Source organism: Artemia sp. Qi Xiang Cuo, chromosome 4 (genome assembly GCF_049724085.1).
Source record: "Artemia sp. Qi Xiang Cuo chromosome 4, ASM4972408v1, whole genome shotgun sequence".
In the NCBI taxonomy this organism is placed as follows: domain Eukaryota; kingdom Metazoa; phylum Arthropoda; class Branchiopoda; order Anostraca; family Artemiidae; genus Artemia; species Artemia sp. Qi Xiang Cuo.
This window is the reverse complement of record NC_142797.1, coordinates 2,807,145-2,824,926: the sequence shown is the minus strand read 5'-3', so window position 1 is coordinate 2,824,926 and position 17,782 is coordinate 2,807,145. Positions and strand designations below refer to the sequence as shown.

General features: G+C 36.2%; 1 protein-coding gene across 1 annotated transcript in view; it reads left to right on the top strand.

The window, feature by feature from the left end:
- The window catches only part of tinc (transmembrane protein tincar), a 157,714-nt gene that overhangs the window by 50,818 nt on the left and 89,114 nt on the right, over positions 1 to 17,782 (top strand). Inside the window, exon 4 of the mRNA XM_089088041.1 lies at positions 4,335 to 4,435. Within this exon, the coding sequence (XP_088944167.1) occupies positions 4,335 to 4,435 (101 nt within the window). The remainder of the gene's footprint in view (positions 1 to 4,334; positions 4,436 to 17,782) is intronic.

Genomic DNA, 17,782 nt, shown 5'->3' with positions numbered 1-17,782 from the left:
AGATAACCCCTTGGAGCTTGCCATTGGCAACAAAACATTTGTCGTTAGGGACATTGACGTTAATATTTATTTTTTGGGTTTTATTAATTCATAATAACTTTGTCATAATGGTCATCTAAATGACTGTCAATACCATTGTCTCTCTCTCTTTCATAAGCAAACTAGCTATTGGTATCCTTCTACTGCAGCACTGCCGCTTTGTATATACCCCCTTTTCGGGGAAGGGGGTCATTAAGACCTTTTTAATGTACCCCCTACCGTCAAACCAATCCAAAAGACTTGATTGTGATCAAATGTTGATTCTTATGAACTTTTCAAATAAAATGTTTGGACACTCTTGCGTCTTTCTCTCTTTCTCTAGTAATGGCAATCTAATAATTTATTTTGTTCTAGCACTGTCGTGTCCTTTGGTCAAAATTATATTTTGAAAATAAACTAAAGAAATTGAAGTATTTTTTTTATATTTAACTAGTTTGGTCCGCTACCCATTGGTAAAAAAGAGAATTTAACTTATAAAAGTTTGTGAATTTTTAGTGATGGTTCTGAAACCGACTGTTAGAAATCAGTCCCTTTTCAGTTATTTTTACCAAGCACCGACGCAAAAATTTATTTGGGGAAGGTGGCAGAACTTCGAAATTGCTGATTGCGTCCTCAGTAGGTCACATTTGATAAATGTGTGTAAGTGATAAGTACCAAAATTTGTTCCCCCTACGGAAAAAAAAACTCAAATAAAGCTCTCAAATTTGGAAAACCTTATTTTCCTCGAGGGGGGGGGTATTTTGTGGGGGTGGGGGTTAAAGCAGGCCACCCAATTTATGATAGACCTAAATGGTTTGGTTTCAAAAAACCGTATTGAAGAGTAATCCGCCGAAGTCTGACTTTAAATTCGTCGATTTTCGGTAAAACGCTAGTTTTTTCAAAATTCTACAAAACTAGGGAAATACTACGAGTCACTTATTTGGACCAAAATTGCAGATACCTGTTGCATGAACTGCGAAGTAATAATTTTTGTTCGTTTTAAGTATCATCGTCGGTCTTTACTTCCATTGTAAAAACTTTTTTTTTATTAATAGAGACAGGGCCGTATCCAGGATTTTTTTTTGGAGGGGGGAGGGTTACAGAAGGATTTTTTGGGGGAGCAGGGGGTAAAAAAAACTTCAAAAAACGCATACAAATTTGTTTAAATTCGTATTTGTTACATTTTTACGAGTTGGACAAACATTTCGGGGGGGGGGGGGGGTTAAAACCCCCTCTCCGCCTGGAAACGGCCGTGAATATAGGGTATGAACCTCTCCCTCGTCAGTTCAAAAATAAAGTGTTTGAATTGCGTCACTGTTGCAGGATACTTGGTGCTACGATAAATGATTGTTGTCATTAGTCATTAGATTGTTGTCTCTGCCAATTTCATTTGCCAATTTCAGAAATTGGCCCAACTGCCAATTTCAGAAGGTGAGGGTGATGAGCTCTCTCTAATCTCCTACATGAGACTCACTTAATTAATCAAACCTTATGGACCACTTTCGTAACAAAAATGCCCACACTATGTACTTGTACTATTTTTTGTTGAACTTTCTTGGAATTTAGTTAAGACCAGCCCACTAGAAAGCTTTTTTCTTTATCAATTATTAGCTATATAGAAAAAAAACTGGTACTCTTCTATTAAACGGACTCTTTTATCTAGTGTATATGGAATGTCAAACTGGAGACGCGACAAAAAACCCGTTTTTACGGAAGGATTCAAGACACCGCTGTAGAGAAATACAATGTATAGCATGGTTTTAATTGCGTATATTAAAAATGTTTTTTTTTTGGGGGGGGTACCTAGGTTAGGTTACGTATTTAATATATGCTATGCTTTGCCCCCCCCCCCAACGTGCAAATATATAGCCCAATTTGTTTCTAAACTATTATATATTCATCCTATTTTATTTTATTTTATTAGCATTAACCAAACTAGCACTATATAAAAGAGTCCGTTTAATAGAAGAGTACCAAAAAACTTTATAGGAATTGAAATTTTCCGTCTGAACTAGTCATAACTAGCTAGCTAATCACACAAATCTTATTTTGAATAGTTCTGGTGTTAGCTCAATCTCGGCCAAATCTTGTTAGAATTCGCCCATGGGCCATGCAAATGCGCAGAGGAGACCTTGAGACCCGCCCCTCACGAAATCCCAAAATTTCCCGAATTTATTGGTTCTTTTTATTCAAATCATCAAATAAAAGTTGTTGTTTAATTCCCCCATCTCCCAGAAAAAGAATTGTGCGCACGTGCCTGTTACAGACATGAAGCACCTTAAGCTAATAATTTCACGAACAGTACCATAACCAAAATATTTGAAAAAAAGAAAAGCACTGCTGATAATTCAAAACAACGAATCCCCAGAATTCCAGAGACAGTGGCGTTGCTGCCAAAATATTTCGTGTAAAAAATAAGTTTTTAGTTCCCTCTCCAATGTTCCAGAATAGACTGCATGACAACGGTAGTAAATTCTTATAAACACACTGTTTTAACAGAACATTAGCTAGACGTAGACATTGACAAAATAAATAGATAGGGATTAAGATAAATATATAACTAAAGCAGATATAAGCGATCTCTTTAATTACAGATATAAGTAATTAAAATAAAATTTTGTCTGTGGGGAGCTAGGAATGGCAGATAATCGACGATTTTTTGTCGGGAAGGGGGTTACCAAAATCGTCCGAAAAATTTGGCAGCTTACACCCAGAAAAGAATTGAAATAACAGTTCTGCTAATCTTTTTCCAATCAACGTGCTAGTGCGGCCCTAAAGGTTACTAGTTTACTGTAAAGGCTACCTACTAGGTTACTAAGTATTTAGTTGGTATTTTGGTTAGAATAGGTTTGTTTAGGTTACGGATTTAATATATGCTATGCTTTACCCCCATCCCTACCCCCTAATGTGCAAATATATAGGCCAAATCTGTTTCTAAACTATCATATTTTCATCATATTTTGTTTTATTTAATTAGAATTAACCAAAATTCACTTCTCGAGTGTGTTTTTTATAATAGACAAGTACCAAACGTTACTATAGATTTCACAAACTAACAGATTTAAATATCAAAAGCATCTTTTTGTTCTGAAAGCAAAATATATCGTAATAGACTACTCAGGGACGTACGCAGGGGGGGGGGCCTCCGGGCCCGGGCCCCCCCGAAATCTCACGATTTTTTTCCTTTTCCCATAATTTTCTGATTTTTCTCACAGAATAATGGGTTTGAAGGATTTGCCCCCCCCCGAAACAAATTCCTGCGTACGTGCCTGAGCCTACTAGTGCAGATGAAAAGGCCAAAATAGATTAAATGGAAAGTGAAATGCACATGCGTAATCACAGGGATATCAAATGGGGTGAAGGGAGGACGTCCACCTACATAGAAAAATCAAAATGTATACAGACAAAAAAAGAAAATAAAAAAAAATGGCATTTTATACTTTGGGAAAATCCTTGCCTCTCCCTCATAAAAAAAATATGAAATACCGTATCTACAGGCTTCCAATTAATCTTTCTATATATATGACTATCTTTATTATTACTAAATATTAGTATCTATATTATTATATAGTACTATCAGCTACATTGTATTGCCTTTTCAGAAGTTGGTATTGCAACTCTAGATTAATTTTAAATCATTCCCCCTATTGTAAATGAGTTTCTCCATCCAACTATCTCTGGAAAGTCAGTGAAATTGTATTCCCTGTTGATATTGATAAAGCTATTTTCTTACTTTAATATTAACTGCTTGCATGCGAAAAACTTTCCAAACTTTTGATAGGAAACGAAAATAAGGTCCTCTAAAAAAAAGTTGTTTCCCTTTATCGATTGACTGAACTCTCCCATTATTCGTCCCTGTCCCTAGTAATAAGGGAAGGGGAATTTAATGAATGTCTACGTAGGGTGCTAAGTATGGGATTGTTAGAGTCTTTGCTGCACAAGAATCCTGGATTGGAAGGGACAAATAAAGAAAGCAAAGGTATTAAACAAATATTCATTATTTCTTTTATGCTTATTATTCTCTAAATCTATCAGTAAAAACATACAAATACGAAATATGCATTTCTGAATGAAAAACCCCTTGTTATACAAAATTATTATACATAAGCCCTTATTATCAAGGCCGTATCCAGGGGGATAGGGGGTTTGACCCCCCCCCCCCCCCAAAAAAAATGTTTGTCCGACCCGTAAAAAACGTAACAAAAATGAACAAAAACATATTTTTGATGCGTCTATTAAAGTTTTTTTGTACCCCCCCCCCCTTCCCCGAAAAAATCCTGGATACGACCCTGCTTATTATAAACCGTTATTTTCAGATCGACTATGGATGACCGATCTATCTCCGCTCGTCAACGTGTCTTCACCCTCGAATAATAGCGACACCTACATGGGATTCATCCGGCCTCTGTCTCTTGAGGTAAGTCTGATTATATCGTTGCCGAGATAAGTCTGCAGTTTGATTTGGGACGATTTTCCGTTTCCCTTTCAAGTAGGAAAGAAGCAAAGGAAGATTTTACAGATATTTAAAACCTCGTGACGGAACTAGGTAAAATAATAGCCGCGTACGAGTGTCGCAGATGAGTGCCGGGAACTTAGGTATTATCCGGGATTTAATCTGTGTCGGGAGCGGTACTGGTGCATTATGCAGGCCCCGCGAAGAAGTCAAGTTTGGTCAATGCTAATGAAATAAAATAGGATGAATATATGATAGTTTAGAAACAAATTTGGGCTATATATTTGCACATTAGGGGGGGGGGGGGGATAAAGCATAGCATATATTAAATACACAACCTAACCTAGGTACCGTCCCCCCCCCCTAATCTCCAAAAAACAGTCATTTAAATATTGTAACTCATTGAGAAACCACGGCTTTGCAATCATTTATCTTTAGCGGTATCTTGTAAATAGCCCGTTTGACGGGTTTCGTGACTGGTTTCCTTGATACAGTATATAGCGGTGGGCCTGCATAATGCACCAATACCGAATTATCAATGTCAAACAAGTTTGAGTGGCACAGGATAATATTTTCTTCTCTTATTGTTGTTGGTACATAATATTCTTATTGACAATCAAAACAGGGATGCGTTTTTGCTCTGGAATTTATGAAGAACCGTCTATATAGACGCGTACGCAGGGGATGGGGGTGGTGCGTTAAAGCGCAGCCCCCTGAAATCTTATGATATTTACCATTTATAATTTCAATATAATATTTATTATTATACGTTTCTAATTTGTCCAAAAATACGTGCCTGGTCCTATATCCACTCTTAAAGCCTATACTTAGGCTTACGGGAAATGAATTATCTGGCCTTTAAATTTTAGGATAAGGTTGGTTTCATAATTGCCTAAATTCAATGTGTCGGAATATTGCTTGTTTGTGTCATATACAGCGGGCACGTGTCCGATTTTTTTTTTGTGGGGCCCAATAATTCTATTTTTGGGAGGGGAGAATTAAAAAACTTTATTTGATAATTTGAATATGAAGTGTACATATAATTAACAAGATTTCGGATATTAAGGTGGGGGAGGAGACAGCAAAATCATTCTAATTAACCGTTTTGATGAATGTAATAAAAACGAGATTAAAAAAGTAAGTGAACCGGTAATAACTTAATGACTTTAATTGTAAAGATTCACACTGCTGTAGACCTACTCTACTATCCCTCCAATTTCAGCTAATTTAGTGGTGTCAAATTTCAAACATTTTCACCAAAATTTTCTATTATCACTTGTCTTGATCAATTGATGAACATCAACTCTGTGGCCCACGATTACATGCTTCTGCTTTTAGATGTCGAAAGTCAGTTTATCAGCGCGGAAATCTACCCATCTTAAAAAGTTACGAGGTCTGATAATATCAGATTAAAGTAGGTTCTAAGGAAATTTATATCAGTAGGAAGATATGATCAAATTGGTGTTGAGAATATTCTCGTCTCGCTCTGAACTACTGCCTTTCCGAAAGACAATAGGCTACATTTATTTATAAGTGTGTAATTATAAGTCAGATTCATCAGTTGATTGTTGGAAACTAGGGGTATCCCACTAGGGTTGCAGAAGTACATGATTTTGTGGATTCAATTTTGCTTGTCGTGTGTCTAGTTGTGCATCACTGCCCCCGGTGATGCCTCTACGAGCTTGCGCGGTGAAGGGAAATTGAATCCCTCTTTTCTTCTGTACTTTCAGAATAATGTATCAGTTTTAAACAGACAAAAGCTTATCGAGGGACTGCCACCTTTCCACCACCTGGTGTACATCTCGGACCGCCGCATGTACCGCACAGTTCCGCCACGCTTGGCACAGTTCAAAATTTGCTAACATTCTTGAACCGGGAAGGGTTTTGTTGAAAAAAATTGTGGAATTAGCTCGCCACGCTTGGCACATTTCAAAATTTTCTAACCTTCTTGGACTGGGAAGGGTTTTCTTGACAAAAATTTTAGAATTAGTTCCGCCACGCTTGGCACAGTTCAAAATTTTCTAACATTTTTGAACTGGGAAGGTTTTTTTTTACAAAATTGTGGAATTTGTTCCGCCACGCTTGGAATGTGCTATCTAGTGTCCATGATTCCTGAGAGTAGATAACCCCTTGAAGCTTGCCATTGGCAACAAAACATTTGTCGTAAGGGACATTGACGTTAATATTTATTTTTTGGGTTTTATTAATTCATAATAACTTTGTCATAATGGTCATCTAAATGACTGTCAATACCATTGTCTCTCTCTCTTTCATAAGCAAACTAGCTATTGGTATCCTTCTACTGCAGCACTGCCGCTTTGTATATACCCCTTTTTCTGGGGAGGGGGGGGTCATTAAGACCTTTTTAATGTACCCCCCTACCGTCAAACCAATCCAAAAGACTTGATTGTGATCAAATGTTGATTCTTATGAACTTTTCAAATAAAATGTTTGGACAATCTTGCGTCTTTCTCTCTTTATCTAGTAATGGCAATCTAATAATTTATTTTGTTCTAGCACTGTCGTGTCCTTTGGTCAAAATTATATTTTGAAAATAAACTAAAGAAATTGAAGTATTTTTTTTTATATTTAACTAGTTTGGTCCGCTACCCATTGGTAAAAAAGAGAATTTAACTTATAAAAGTTGTGAATTTTTAGTGATGGTTCTGAAACCGACTGTTAGAAATCAGTCCCTTTTCAATTATTTTTACCAAGCACCGACGCAAAAATTTATTTGGGGAAGGTGGCAGAACTTCGAAATTGCTGATTGCGTCCTCAGTAGGTCACATTTGATAAATGTGTGTAAGTGATAAGTCTTATAAGGGTTTCCATCTCTAGTTTTGGGTATTAAGGGGTGGCGATTTCAATTACGTCCTTTTCATGTTTCCCAGCCATCTCCACCCTTGGAATAGTGGTAAGATGTACTGTTCTTGGTGTCGTATGGTATCTTATCCTGGCACTAACAGTGCAAATTTTGAAAAAGCGCTTCGACACAAGCATTAGCTTTCAAATGAGCAATTAACCATCTCTCTACGGTCTTCCTGTAACTGTTTCAGTGTAACTTAGCCCCGTTCAACTCACCCATTTAGCTCATTTTTCGTTCAATTCAACCCCCCATTCAGCTCAACCACCATTCAACTCAACCCCTGTTTAACTCCACACCTATTCTTTTCATCCCTTTTGCAACTAAATCCTCATTCAAGTAGCCCCCGTTTAATTTGACCCTCATTCATCCCGACCCCAATTCAATTCAACCCCTAAAATAGGTTAGGTTAAGTTATGTTGAATGGGGGGGGGTAAATTTTCTGTGGTTGACTACATCAAAAGGAAGCATTAAATAAATAGAAAAGTAGTATAAATTTCCAAATATGGAAAGTGGTATTCCATACCACAGTGGCTTTGAAATATGGAAAGAGTAGTAGTATTCTTTCCAAATATCATGATCGCTTTTCTGATAATGCACCCCCCCCCAGTGATAGTCCCAGATGTAGCCCTAGGATATAAAAGAAACTAAAAAAAAATATTTCTAAGACGATGAAATTCTTATTTTATGATATGCAGTATGTTTCTATTAATCCGATTATCATGTCCCTTTCCATTGTTAACCACATTCTTAGACCACACTGGCTATGCATGACAAATGATATAATCCTCGTTTTTTCACCCTTTTTGATTTTATTTTTCATTTTGTTAGTTACTTTCCTCTCTGAGTTTCATTTGTCATTGTTAACCACATTTTAGAATCATTTCAACTAACATTTTTATTTAACAACTATATTAAATCTCTTGCCGGAAAGTTTTTCACTGGATTAAGAATGGGTCAAAACCAGTGAACTAAGAATATATGACGTATCATAAGATGCAAAACAATGGAGAAATTCATTATTAGGACCACTATCTGGGATAACTAGGGGGTTGGGTGCATTGTCAGAAAAATTACCATGATATTTCGAAAAAGTATAAAATAAGGAATCTAATGGTACAACTTCTATTTTACTACCATGTTTCCTTTGGATGTGGTCAACAACAGCAAATTTACCAATGGAATTTAGTTGCATGGGATAGAGTTGAGTGGCATTTGAGTTACGTTCAATGAGACTGAGTTCGACGGGAGTCCAGTTAAATGGTTTTGAGTTGGATAGGGGTTGAGTTGAAGGAGGGTTTAGGTAGATTGGGTTCAGTTGAATGGGGTTTGATTTAACGGTGGCTGAGTTACACGCACTCCTCCAGTAACTTCTGAGCACTGGCAAAATATGATATTTCTACTGGTCATGCAATTACCATCAATTGTTCTTATTTTTCAAGACGGAGGCGGGCTGTGAACCCTCATTCAAGGGTTTTCGCCGGTTATAATTACAGTGGTTTACTTTTTATTTTGCTTTAACGTCGTTTTTGAGGGGTTTTAGTTAACTATTAGCCCTACTATTATCAAATTAGTGTCAATTGGGATTTTTTTCATTTGACAGTTTCTTTGAAGACACGTTTTTAAACTTTATTTTGTATTGGCCGTAGTTTGCTGTAACTATGATTCCATATTTCCAATTTCCATTTTCAAGCAAAGGCCATTCCAATTTTTAAGCAAAGATGGCATATCTATCTCTGTTATTTAATGACATTAGAATAATCACAATAGAAATGCCAAGTCTTTCAAATATTAAAGCAGTTTGACAATTTATGATGGATTTATCTTGGTCCAAAAATTTGATCTCAGCCAGATAGTAGTTTTCGAGATGCATCGTCTGATGAGTATTGCTTTGCACTTGGAAATAAAAAAGGTATTTTACTACAAAATGAAGCGAATTGTGAAGAGGGAAAAACGAGCAAATATCCAGCCAGTCAAAAATGTATTTTTCCTTCATGCATACCCAGTGTGGTCTTAGGAGTTATTGAAGTAATTCACGTAGATTGAAACGGGTATCGTCGTGAAGTCACTGGTTTTGTACCCCCCCCATTTTCGTATATAATACCAGGTAAATACCAAAAAAACGTATGCTCTCTTGCAAGGTTCGAAAACTTATTGACTGACTCTGGTTCTATAATCGAAAAAGCTTTTGGAATTTAATTTCAGTGATGAGATTATGCGAAAGTGTCTTCACATTAATCTATACAAGAAAGAGGAAGAACAATTCTCGCTTCAGGCTTCAATTGTATATCAGGTCAGTCTTCGTTGTTTGATATGAGTTTCAGGGACGTACGGATATCAAGGCCGTACCCAGGATTTTTTTTTCAGAGAGGGTTTTACTAAAAAAAAAATTTCGGGGGGGGGGGGAGGGTACACACAAAAAACATCAAAAAACGCTTACAAAATTTTTTTATATCCATTTTGTTTCGTTTTTACGAGTCAGACAAACATTTCAGGAGGGGGGGTTAAACCACCTACTCCCCTCTGGGTACGGCCTCGACGGATGTAGGGGGATGGGCCCATCCCTCTACCCCCGAAGTCCTAAGTTTCCTGCGTACGTGCCTGGTCACGATATTACAAAATAGATGTGAGTTATTGGCTTTACGAACTATATGTAGCTAAATACCATCGCTTGAAATGCTAAAACAACAAGTTAACCTGACAAATAGAGAAGTATAAGCTCCCAAACTGGTTCTGATTTCAAATTTCCACTGAAAACTGTTGAAGGTGGAAATTTATAACAGAAGAAGTGTAACCAGTGGTGTCAGTTGGGAGGGGGGTTGTACCCCTCTGATTATTTGCCTCCTAGAATTAAAAAAAACATTGGGGGGTGTTTTTGTTGGAAAATGCCCCTTTTTTGGCATTTTCATTGAAAAAAAAAATCGAAAAACGACAAATATGCCCTTCTAAATGTCGGAAAAAACAACCCGCCCCTGAATGTTCTTGAATTTACGTCACTGAGTGTAACCCCAATGAAATGTAACACAGTGATGTGGCAAAATACAATCCCACATCTTGTAAAAAAAGAAAATGGTAGTACCCGAAGGCCTCTGTTTCAAAGAAGAATAGGAAGCCAATATTGGTTTTCAGTGGTTTGTAACAGCAAAATCCCCACGACAAATTTTTTTTCCTAAAAACTGAATCTTAACTTAATATAAAAAAGTTTAGGCTTTTATAGGCTAATACAAATTGTACACATTTTTAGAAGACACAACGAAACCTCGGTTTACATACTTGGACCTAGTAGAGCCAACCCCAACTTTTAAAATATCATAATGCTACAGTGAATTAAAAGTAAATTTTAGATGCAATTACAAATAAGAAAAACAAAACACAATTAAACATAAGCTTCGGTCTGAATTTATCAACAAAAAATAGGTTTAGTGCAATGAATAGATTAAAGGTATAGAAGGGGGAGGGTGGATCCTCAGACCCCCTGAAAGGAAAAGGGTCCTTAAATGTCTTGACTGTTACACTTTTCCTCATGCCGATATGATTCCTCGATATTTTGGGGTTCAGGTCTTTTTGTCCTATTCAGGATTTTGTTCGGGGGGGGGTACAAAAATACTCCAAAAAAACAAAAATTGTTTGATATTCATTTTTTTACGTTTTTACGAGTAGGACAAACATTTGGGGGGGGGGGTTCTTACCCCTAACCCCCCCCCCTTGATACGGCCTTCGTCCTATTGAAAGGTTTCAACCAAGCACGCACACAGGATTTTTTCCTGGTTTTGAGCCCAATTATACGAAAAATAAATTCTTTTTGATAATTGAAGGAGAAGTCCGTAATTTCCAGAAATTTAGAATTTCGGGGGGGGGGGTAGGATCTCCCCGCATACATATGCCCCGGTCACAATATCATGGTAAATAACTTGCCGTATTTGAGGTATATAATGAACGGAACAATGTCATTATTGTAAGCAGGGAACAGAACTGATATAACTGCTTAATTTTATAGATACTTAACAGCACGAACTACTAAAAGAGGTGCAAAAGAATAATAATAATAAAAAAAACGATACGGTATTCGATTATCATATCAAGAGAATCTTCTAGTTACGGTAGATTCTAAGTAGATAAATTTACCCAGCTTCGGCAAGACAAGTAGGAGATAGCTATTTGGCATAGACTTCTGAAAAGCTATAAGAATATCGCCCTAGTTATCGACAGGGTGCCACATTTGCAGCCTACCGTATCTTTACTAACGATACGTTGCTAAGCCTACACGATAAAGGGAGTATGAAAGAAGAAAAAAAGGTAGGCCAACTCCAGAGAATTTATTATTATTTTGAATGAACAGGTAGTAACCGCCCTGTGAAACTGTCAGATTCCATCAGTTACTTTTTGAAATGTGACAGTTTTAGGAAATAGCTCTTATGTATATAATATTAACTGTACAATATCTGTACAACAGTACAATATCTGCAATTTCTTTTGTGATTATATGACAAATATGTGATTATCTTTGTATTTACTTGTTAAGGTAGCCTACTGGAGCAGGCTAGTAAAATATCTGCAATTTCTTTGGTGAATATTTGCTTTTCATTTTGTGATTGTCTACAATTTTTTTGTGATTATTTGCTCTTCCTTTGGTGATTATCTGCAATCTATTTTGTGATTATTTGCTTTTCCTTTGGTGATTATCTGCAATCTATTTTGTGATTATTTGCTTTTCCTTTGGTGATTATCTGCAATCTATTTTGTGACTATTTGCTTTTCCTTTGGTGATTATCTGCAATCTATTTTGTGATTATTTGCTTTTCCTTTGGTGATTATCTGCAATCTATTTTGTGATTGTTTGCTTTTCCTTCGGTGATTATCTGCAATCTATTTTGTGATTATTTGCTTTTCCTTTGGTGATTATCTGCAATCTATTTTGTGACTATTTGCTTTTCCTTTGGTGATTATCTGCAATCTATTTTGTGATTATTTGCTTTTCCTTTGGTGATTATCTGCAATCTATTTTGTGACTATTTGCTTTTCCTTTGGTGATTATCTGCAATCTATTTTGTGATTATTTGCTTTTCCTTTGGTGATTATCTGCAATCTATTTTGTGACTATTTGCTTTTCCGTTACTGGTGCATTAAACGTACTCTTTTATATACTGCTAAAGAAGTTAAGTTTGGTTAATGCTAATGAAATAAAATAAAACATGATGAATATTTAATAGTTCAGAAACAAATTTGGGCTATATATTTGCACATTAGAGTCGGGGGTGGTGGTGCTAAAGCATATCATATATTAAATACGCAACCTAACCTAACCAGAAACAGATGCCCGGTTATAATGGTTTATGAACAAAATTATAAGAATTATATGTTACAAAATTATATGTTACAATTATATAAATCCCAAATTGCAATTTTAACATTCATATTAGATCAACCGTTTCACTCAATTCCACTCTAACAACTGTTTTATGACCGGGTATCTATCCCGGTATCTGTAGCATCTCCAGTTTGGCATTCCATATACAGTATATAAAAGGGTACATTTAATACACTAGTACCACTTTTCCTTTTGTAATTATCTGCAATTTCTTTTGAGATTAGTTGCTTTTCCTTTTGTGATTATCTATAATTCTTTTTGTGATTATTCGTTTTTCATTGCTTAGCCTTATCTATCAGCACTGTTCAGATGAAAGATGCCAACCCTTATTCATTCCATGGTTTTCGGTCAGTGGTCTTAAATTCAATTTTTTGTATTAGAAGATCATGGTCATAACCTATCGCATGTGGGGCAGATAATGAACCTGTCACAATATGCCAGACAATCTGTTGCATTTAATAAATATGCAAATAACATAAAAATATTTCATCTGAAATGTATCAAACACCAAAACCCGTGAAATTGATGATCTATATCATCCTGATGATCAGATTCGTCTTAGTAGCCAAATTGGATGCTGCGTCTAATTTATAATTTGCTTTTGACTTTATAATGAAATTATGAATACATATTTATTCAAAGGTAATCTAGATATCAACACTGGGAGATTATCAAAAGATATCAGCATTTCTTGGTCTTATCAAACCCATGCTTTCAGCCTGTAGTGATCTTTGGGTGAAGTTGTATGATATAAGGTCGACTGCGATATTTTCCCGGCTGTCCCTAGGTTTCTCTTCTGAGTCAACTATAGAGTTTTTTTTGCCATAAATAGCGAAAAGTGCTTAGTTTAGCATGCATTCTTATTATTTAAAAACATGTGATCAAACTTCTTGTCCCCTGGGCGTGATGGCAGATCTAGAGCATAATCTTAGTGGGGGGGGCAATGGGACAAGGGCACCCATAATTGACCAAATTGACAAGTTTACTTAAAAAAAGAGTGAAAAAACACGGAATGAGGGTACCAGAAAAATCTTGAGGGCGGGGGCCCCCGCCCCCTGGATCTGCCAGTGCCTGGGTGTGACCTAATTTCCTTAGGAAATCAACAAGATACTTGATTCTTTCACTTGCCTAATCCCCACTAAAATGTCAGTTTGTACTATGAAATTAATGGGTGTCACTCAGTTAGGGTAAATTCCCTTGCATCTCCCTTCTTCGTAGAGCGAATCTGACCACCTTGTTTGAAAATAGAATAAAAATCCCCCTGCATTTCGTCGACAATGTCCTCCATAACCTCTAGAACAAATTCCCTTTTTCCTAGTCAAGTTTCCCCTTCAAACTCGCCTTCCTCGCTCTGCTTTAACAAAAATCCCTCTTCTTGCAGCAATAAAATTTTCCACTGAAAGATATAAAAGAACTTTCGTCCCGTACATAGTTGTTGTGTTAAAATAAGTAAATCCCATGCACCCATTTTACCCATTCTCATTTTACCTTCTCTCATTTTACCCACTCTCATTTTACCTTCTCTCATTTTACCTTCTCTCATTTTACCTTCTCTCATTTTACCTTCTCTCATTTTACCTTCTCTCATTTTACCCACTCTCATTTTACCTTCTCTCATTTTACCCACTCTCATTTTACCTTCTCTCATTTTACCCACTCTCATTTTACCTTCTCTCATTTTACCCACTCTCATTTTACCTTCTCTCATTTTACCAACTCTCATTTTACCATCTCTCATTTTACCCACTCTCATTTTACCATCTCTCATTTTACCCACTCTCATTTTACCTTCTCTCATTTTACCTTCTCTCATTTTACCCACTCTCATTTTACCTTCCTGTTGTTTAATGTTGATTTCGCAAACTCTGATATTTCTTTTCATAATCTCTCCCTCTGTTTTTATTATTATTATTATTATTTTATCTTGTATTTTTTAGATTTTTTTTCATGACGCTAGATTTTGTTCTTTGTATTTGATTTGTTTTTTTTCCTTTCAATTCTGTGTGTTTTTATTGTTTTTGACATTTTTTGTAATCTACATGGCATTTTGACTCCTTGAAAAGTTCTTTTTTCCTGACTTTCCCTATTATACTGGCTTGTTTTTTGTTTGATGTGTGTTTATAAGGTCAAAAAATGCGAACTTGGTCCATCTGCATCTAGGCTTGTGACAAAAAAATTTCAGAAATAATTATTACCTTACCTTGAGTATTCTAAAAGTCTATCCAAACTTCTCGAAAGTATAAATGTAATGGGACTGCAAACTCTGACCAGTCCCTGAGAGAAAAAATATCACATTCGTCTAGCGACTTAACAGTACTAAGGACAGTGAAATGAATTCCGATTGTTTGAATTGATAAAGCGGAATCTTATACAACCAAATATATCTTTAAAACGGAAAAATTGGGAATTTAATGTTTCATGAAAAGGGTCTCTCCGTCAGCAGTTACCTAGTCAAACAGTTCGTGGTAACGAACTGTAAGTAAGGAGCGACCCGGCTCAATGGTAACCGAAACTCTAGAAAACGGGTTTTTGATACCAATAGATACATCAAAGGAACTAGATTTTAATGCTCATTTCAAATATATAACTTTCATCAAGTTTAGTGCTACCCATCAAAAGTTACGCGCCTGAGAAAATTTGCCTGATTTTCAAAAATAGTTGGAAAGACCCCCTAAGAGCTATAGAACCTTAATGAAAATCAAGCCATCATATTCAGCGTATCACAGAACCCTACTGCAGACGTTGCAAGCTCCTATCTGCAAAAATGTGGAATTTTGCATTTTTTTTGCCAGAAGAAAGATCACGGATGCGTGTTTATTTTTATTTATTTATTTTTTTTTCCCCAGGGGTGATCATATCGTCCCAGTGGTCCTAGAATATCGTGGGAGGCCTCATTGGAACGGAAATTAAAAGTTCTAGTACCTTTTTTAGGTGACCAAAAATAATGGAGGGCAATTAGGCCCCCTCCCACGCTTATTTTTTTCCCAAAGTCACCCGGTCAAAATTTTGAGATAGCCATTTTGTTCAGCATGGTCGAAAATATGATAAATATGTCTTTTAGGATGATTTAATCCCCCGAAGCTCCCAGAGGGAGGGCTAAAAGTTACGAACTTTACCCAATGTTAACATATAGTATTGGTTATTGGGAAGTATACAGAAGTTTTAAGGAGGTTTTTTTCTGGTAGTGGGAGGGAAGGGTGGGTCGGTGGTTATGTTGGAGGATCTGTTCATGAAGGAAGTTTTCATGGGGGAAGGGAAAGTGCCAAGAAGGGGATACCAGACTTGCCAGCATTATTTATTGGTTATTGGGAAGTATACAACCATTTTCAGGAAGGATTTTTTCTGGAATCAGATTAAGCGCATCAGAAAACCCTATTACATAGGTTTCAAGCTCATATTTGCAAAAATCTGCAACTTTGTATTTTTTGACAGAAGAAAAATATACTAATATAGAAGTTATTTACGTAAGTTTATTTGTTAAGAAATCCATTTAGCAAAAGAAAAGTAAAATTTTTATGCAAATAAAAGCCGCATTAACTAAAAAACGATCAGAAATTAAATAAAAAAAACAAGTTTTTTAAACTGAAAGTAGGCCTAAGGAGCGACATTAAAACTTAAAACGAACAGAAATTATTCCGTACATGAAAGGGGCTGTCCCCTCCTCAACGCCTCGCTCTTTACGCTAAAGTTTGACTCTGTCTCACAACTTTATTTTTTAAAACAATAAAAAACTTTAGCGTAAAGAGCGAGGCGTTGAGGAGGGGACAGCCCCTTTCATATACGGAATAATTTCTGTTCGTTTTAAGTTTTAATGTCGCTCCTTACTTTCAGTTTAAAAAACTTGTTTTTTTTATTTAATTTCTGGTAGTAGCGGGATCCTAATTAAAAAAAAATAGCGTGCGTGAGAAATTTGGCAAAAAATAAGCTAAAAAATATATGACACCAAACAGCTTAAGAAGGTATAGGTATAGCTTTCCTTTGAAGATAGAGTTGTCTTTGGGAATCAATAGATTGTTAATGTTTGAATTTTAGCTGATTAAACGTTTTTTGGCGGTGACAATTAACTAATTTTAGCATTTCAGATTTAAGTAATTGGTTTTATTTATTTATTTTCACGGTTCAAGGACAACACTGACACAAATGTGGTGCTGCCGTAAAACCTTCAAAAATGTTGAACCTAACAAAATGAAAATTCTTTTCGGTCCGCTAGATGGTGGACATAAAACAGACGATAGTGGTTAAGGAGTCGAGGACTGTGCTGATTTCGTGCATTGGTGACTTCCTTTTCCCCTGAGATTATTCTGAAGAATCCCGCACAAAAATGTAAAAATTGTAGCCTAAAAATAAATGTGTTTGACAGCCCTATTCCCCCCAAGGAAAATTCGCTCATCCCCAAGGGTTGAACCCACGCACATCTATGACTCATCTGATAATACAAGCAAGGAATAGACTATTGACGAAATATTTATAGAAAATGTCTTTGATACAAAACTAAGAGGAGCGCTAAATAATTAACGCTTAAATAATTAAATAATTAGCTAGTCCACGATTGGTGCACTAGCCTCTCTTTCTACTGCTAACTCCTTACTTTTATGATGTTACAGCGCTGTGCTCACATTTTCATTTTCTTGTTTACCCAAAGGGCTAAGATCTTAGAGCTCTTTAATCTCAGTTGAAAGTGCTCAAATTCAAATTTGGCTACCACGCAGAAAAGAGGGCTTTGATGCAAGGGTGCATCCTGGGTTTTTTTTTTCTTGGGGGGGATTCTAAAAAGTTTAATCCTTAAAAACGGTCTAAGATGTAACAGAGCCCTTAAGGACCTCTCATCAGAGGTCCGTGCATTTCCTGAAAAATGGTCTAAGATGTAACAGATCCCTCAAATTTTCTTAGAAAATCATTTTATCAAAAGTCGCAAGATCTTAGTGGATTTTAGGGGGTAGAGGAAAGCAATTAACCCCTAGATTTTATTACCCCTTAGATTCTGGAAAAAAGGCTTTCTCATATTTTCATTGAACAAATGGGGGAAAAATGGCCCTTGATTTTGAGAAATAACTTTTGTATCTTCATTAAACAAAATTCT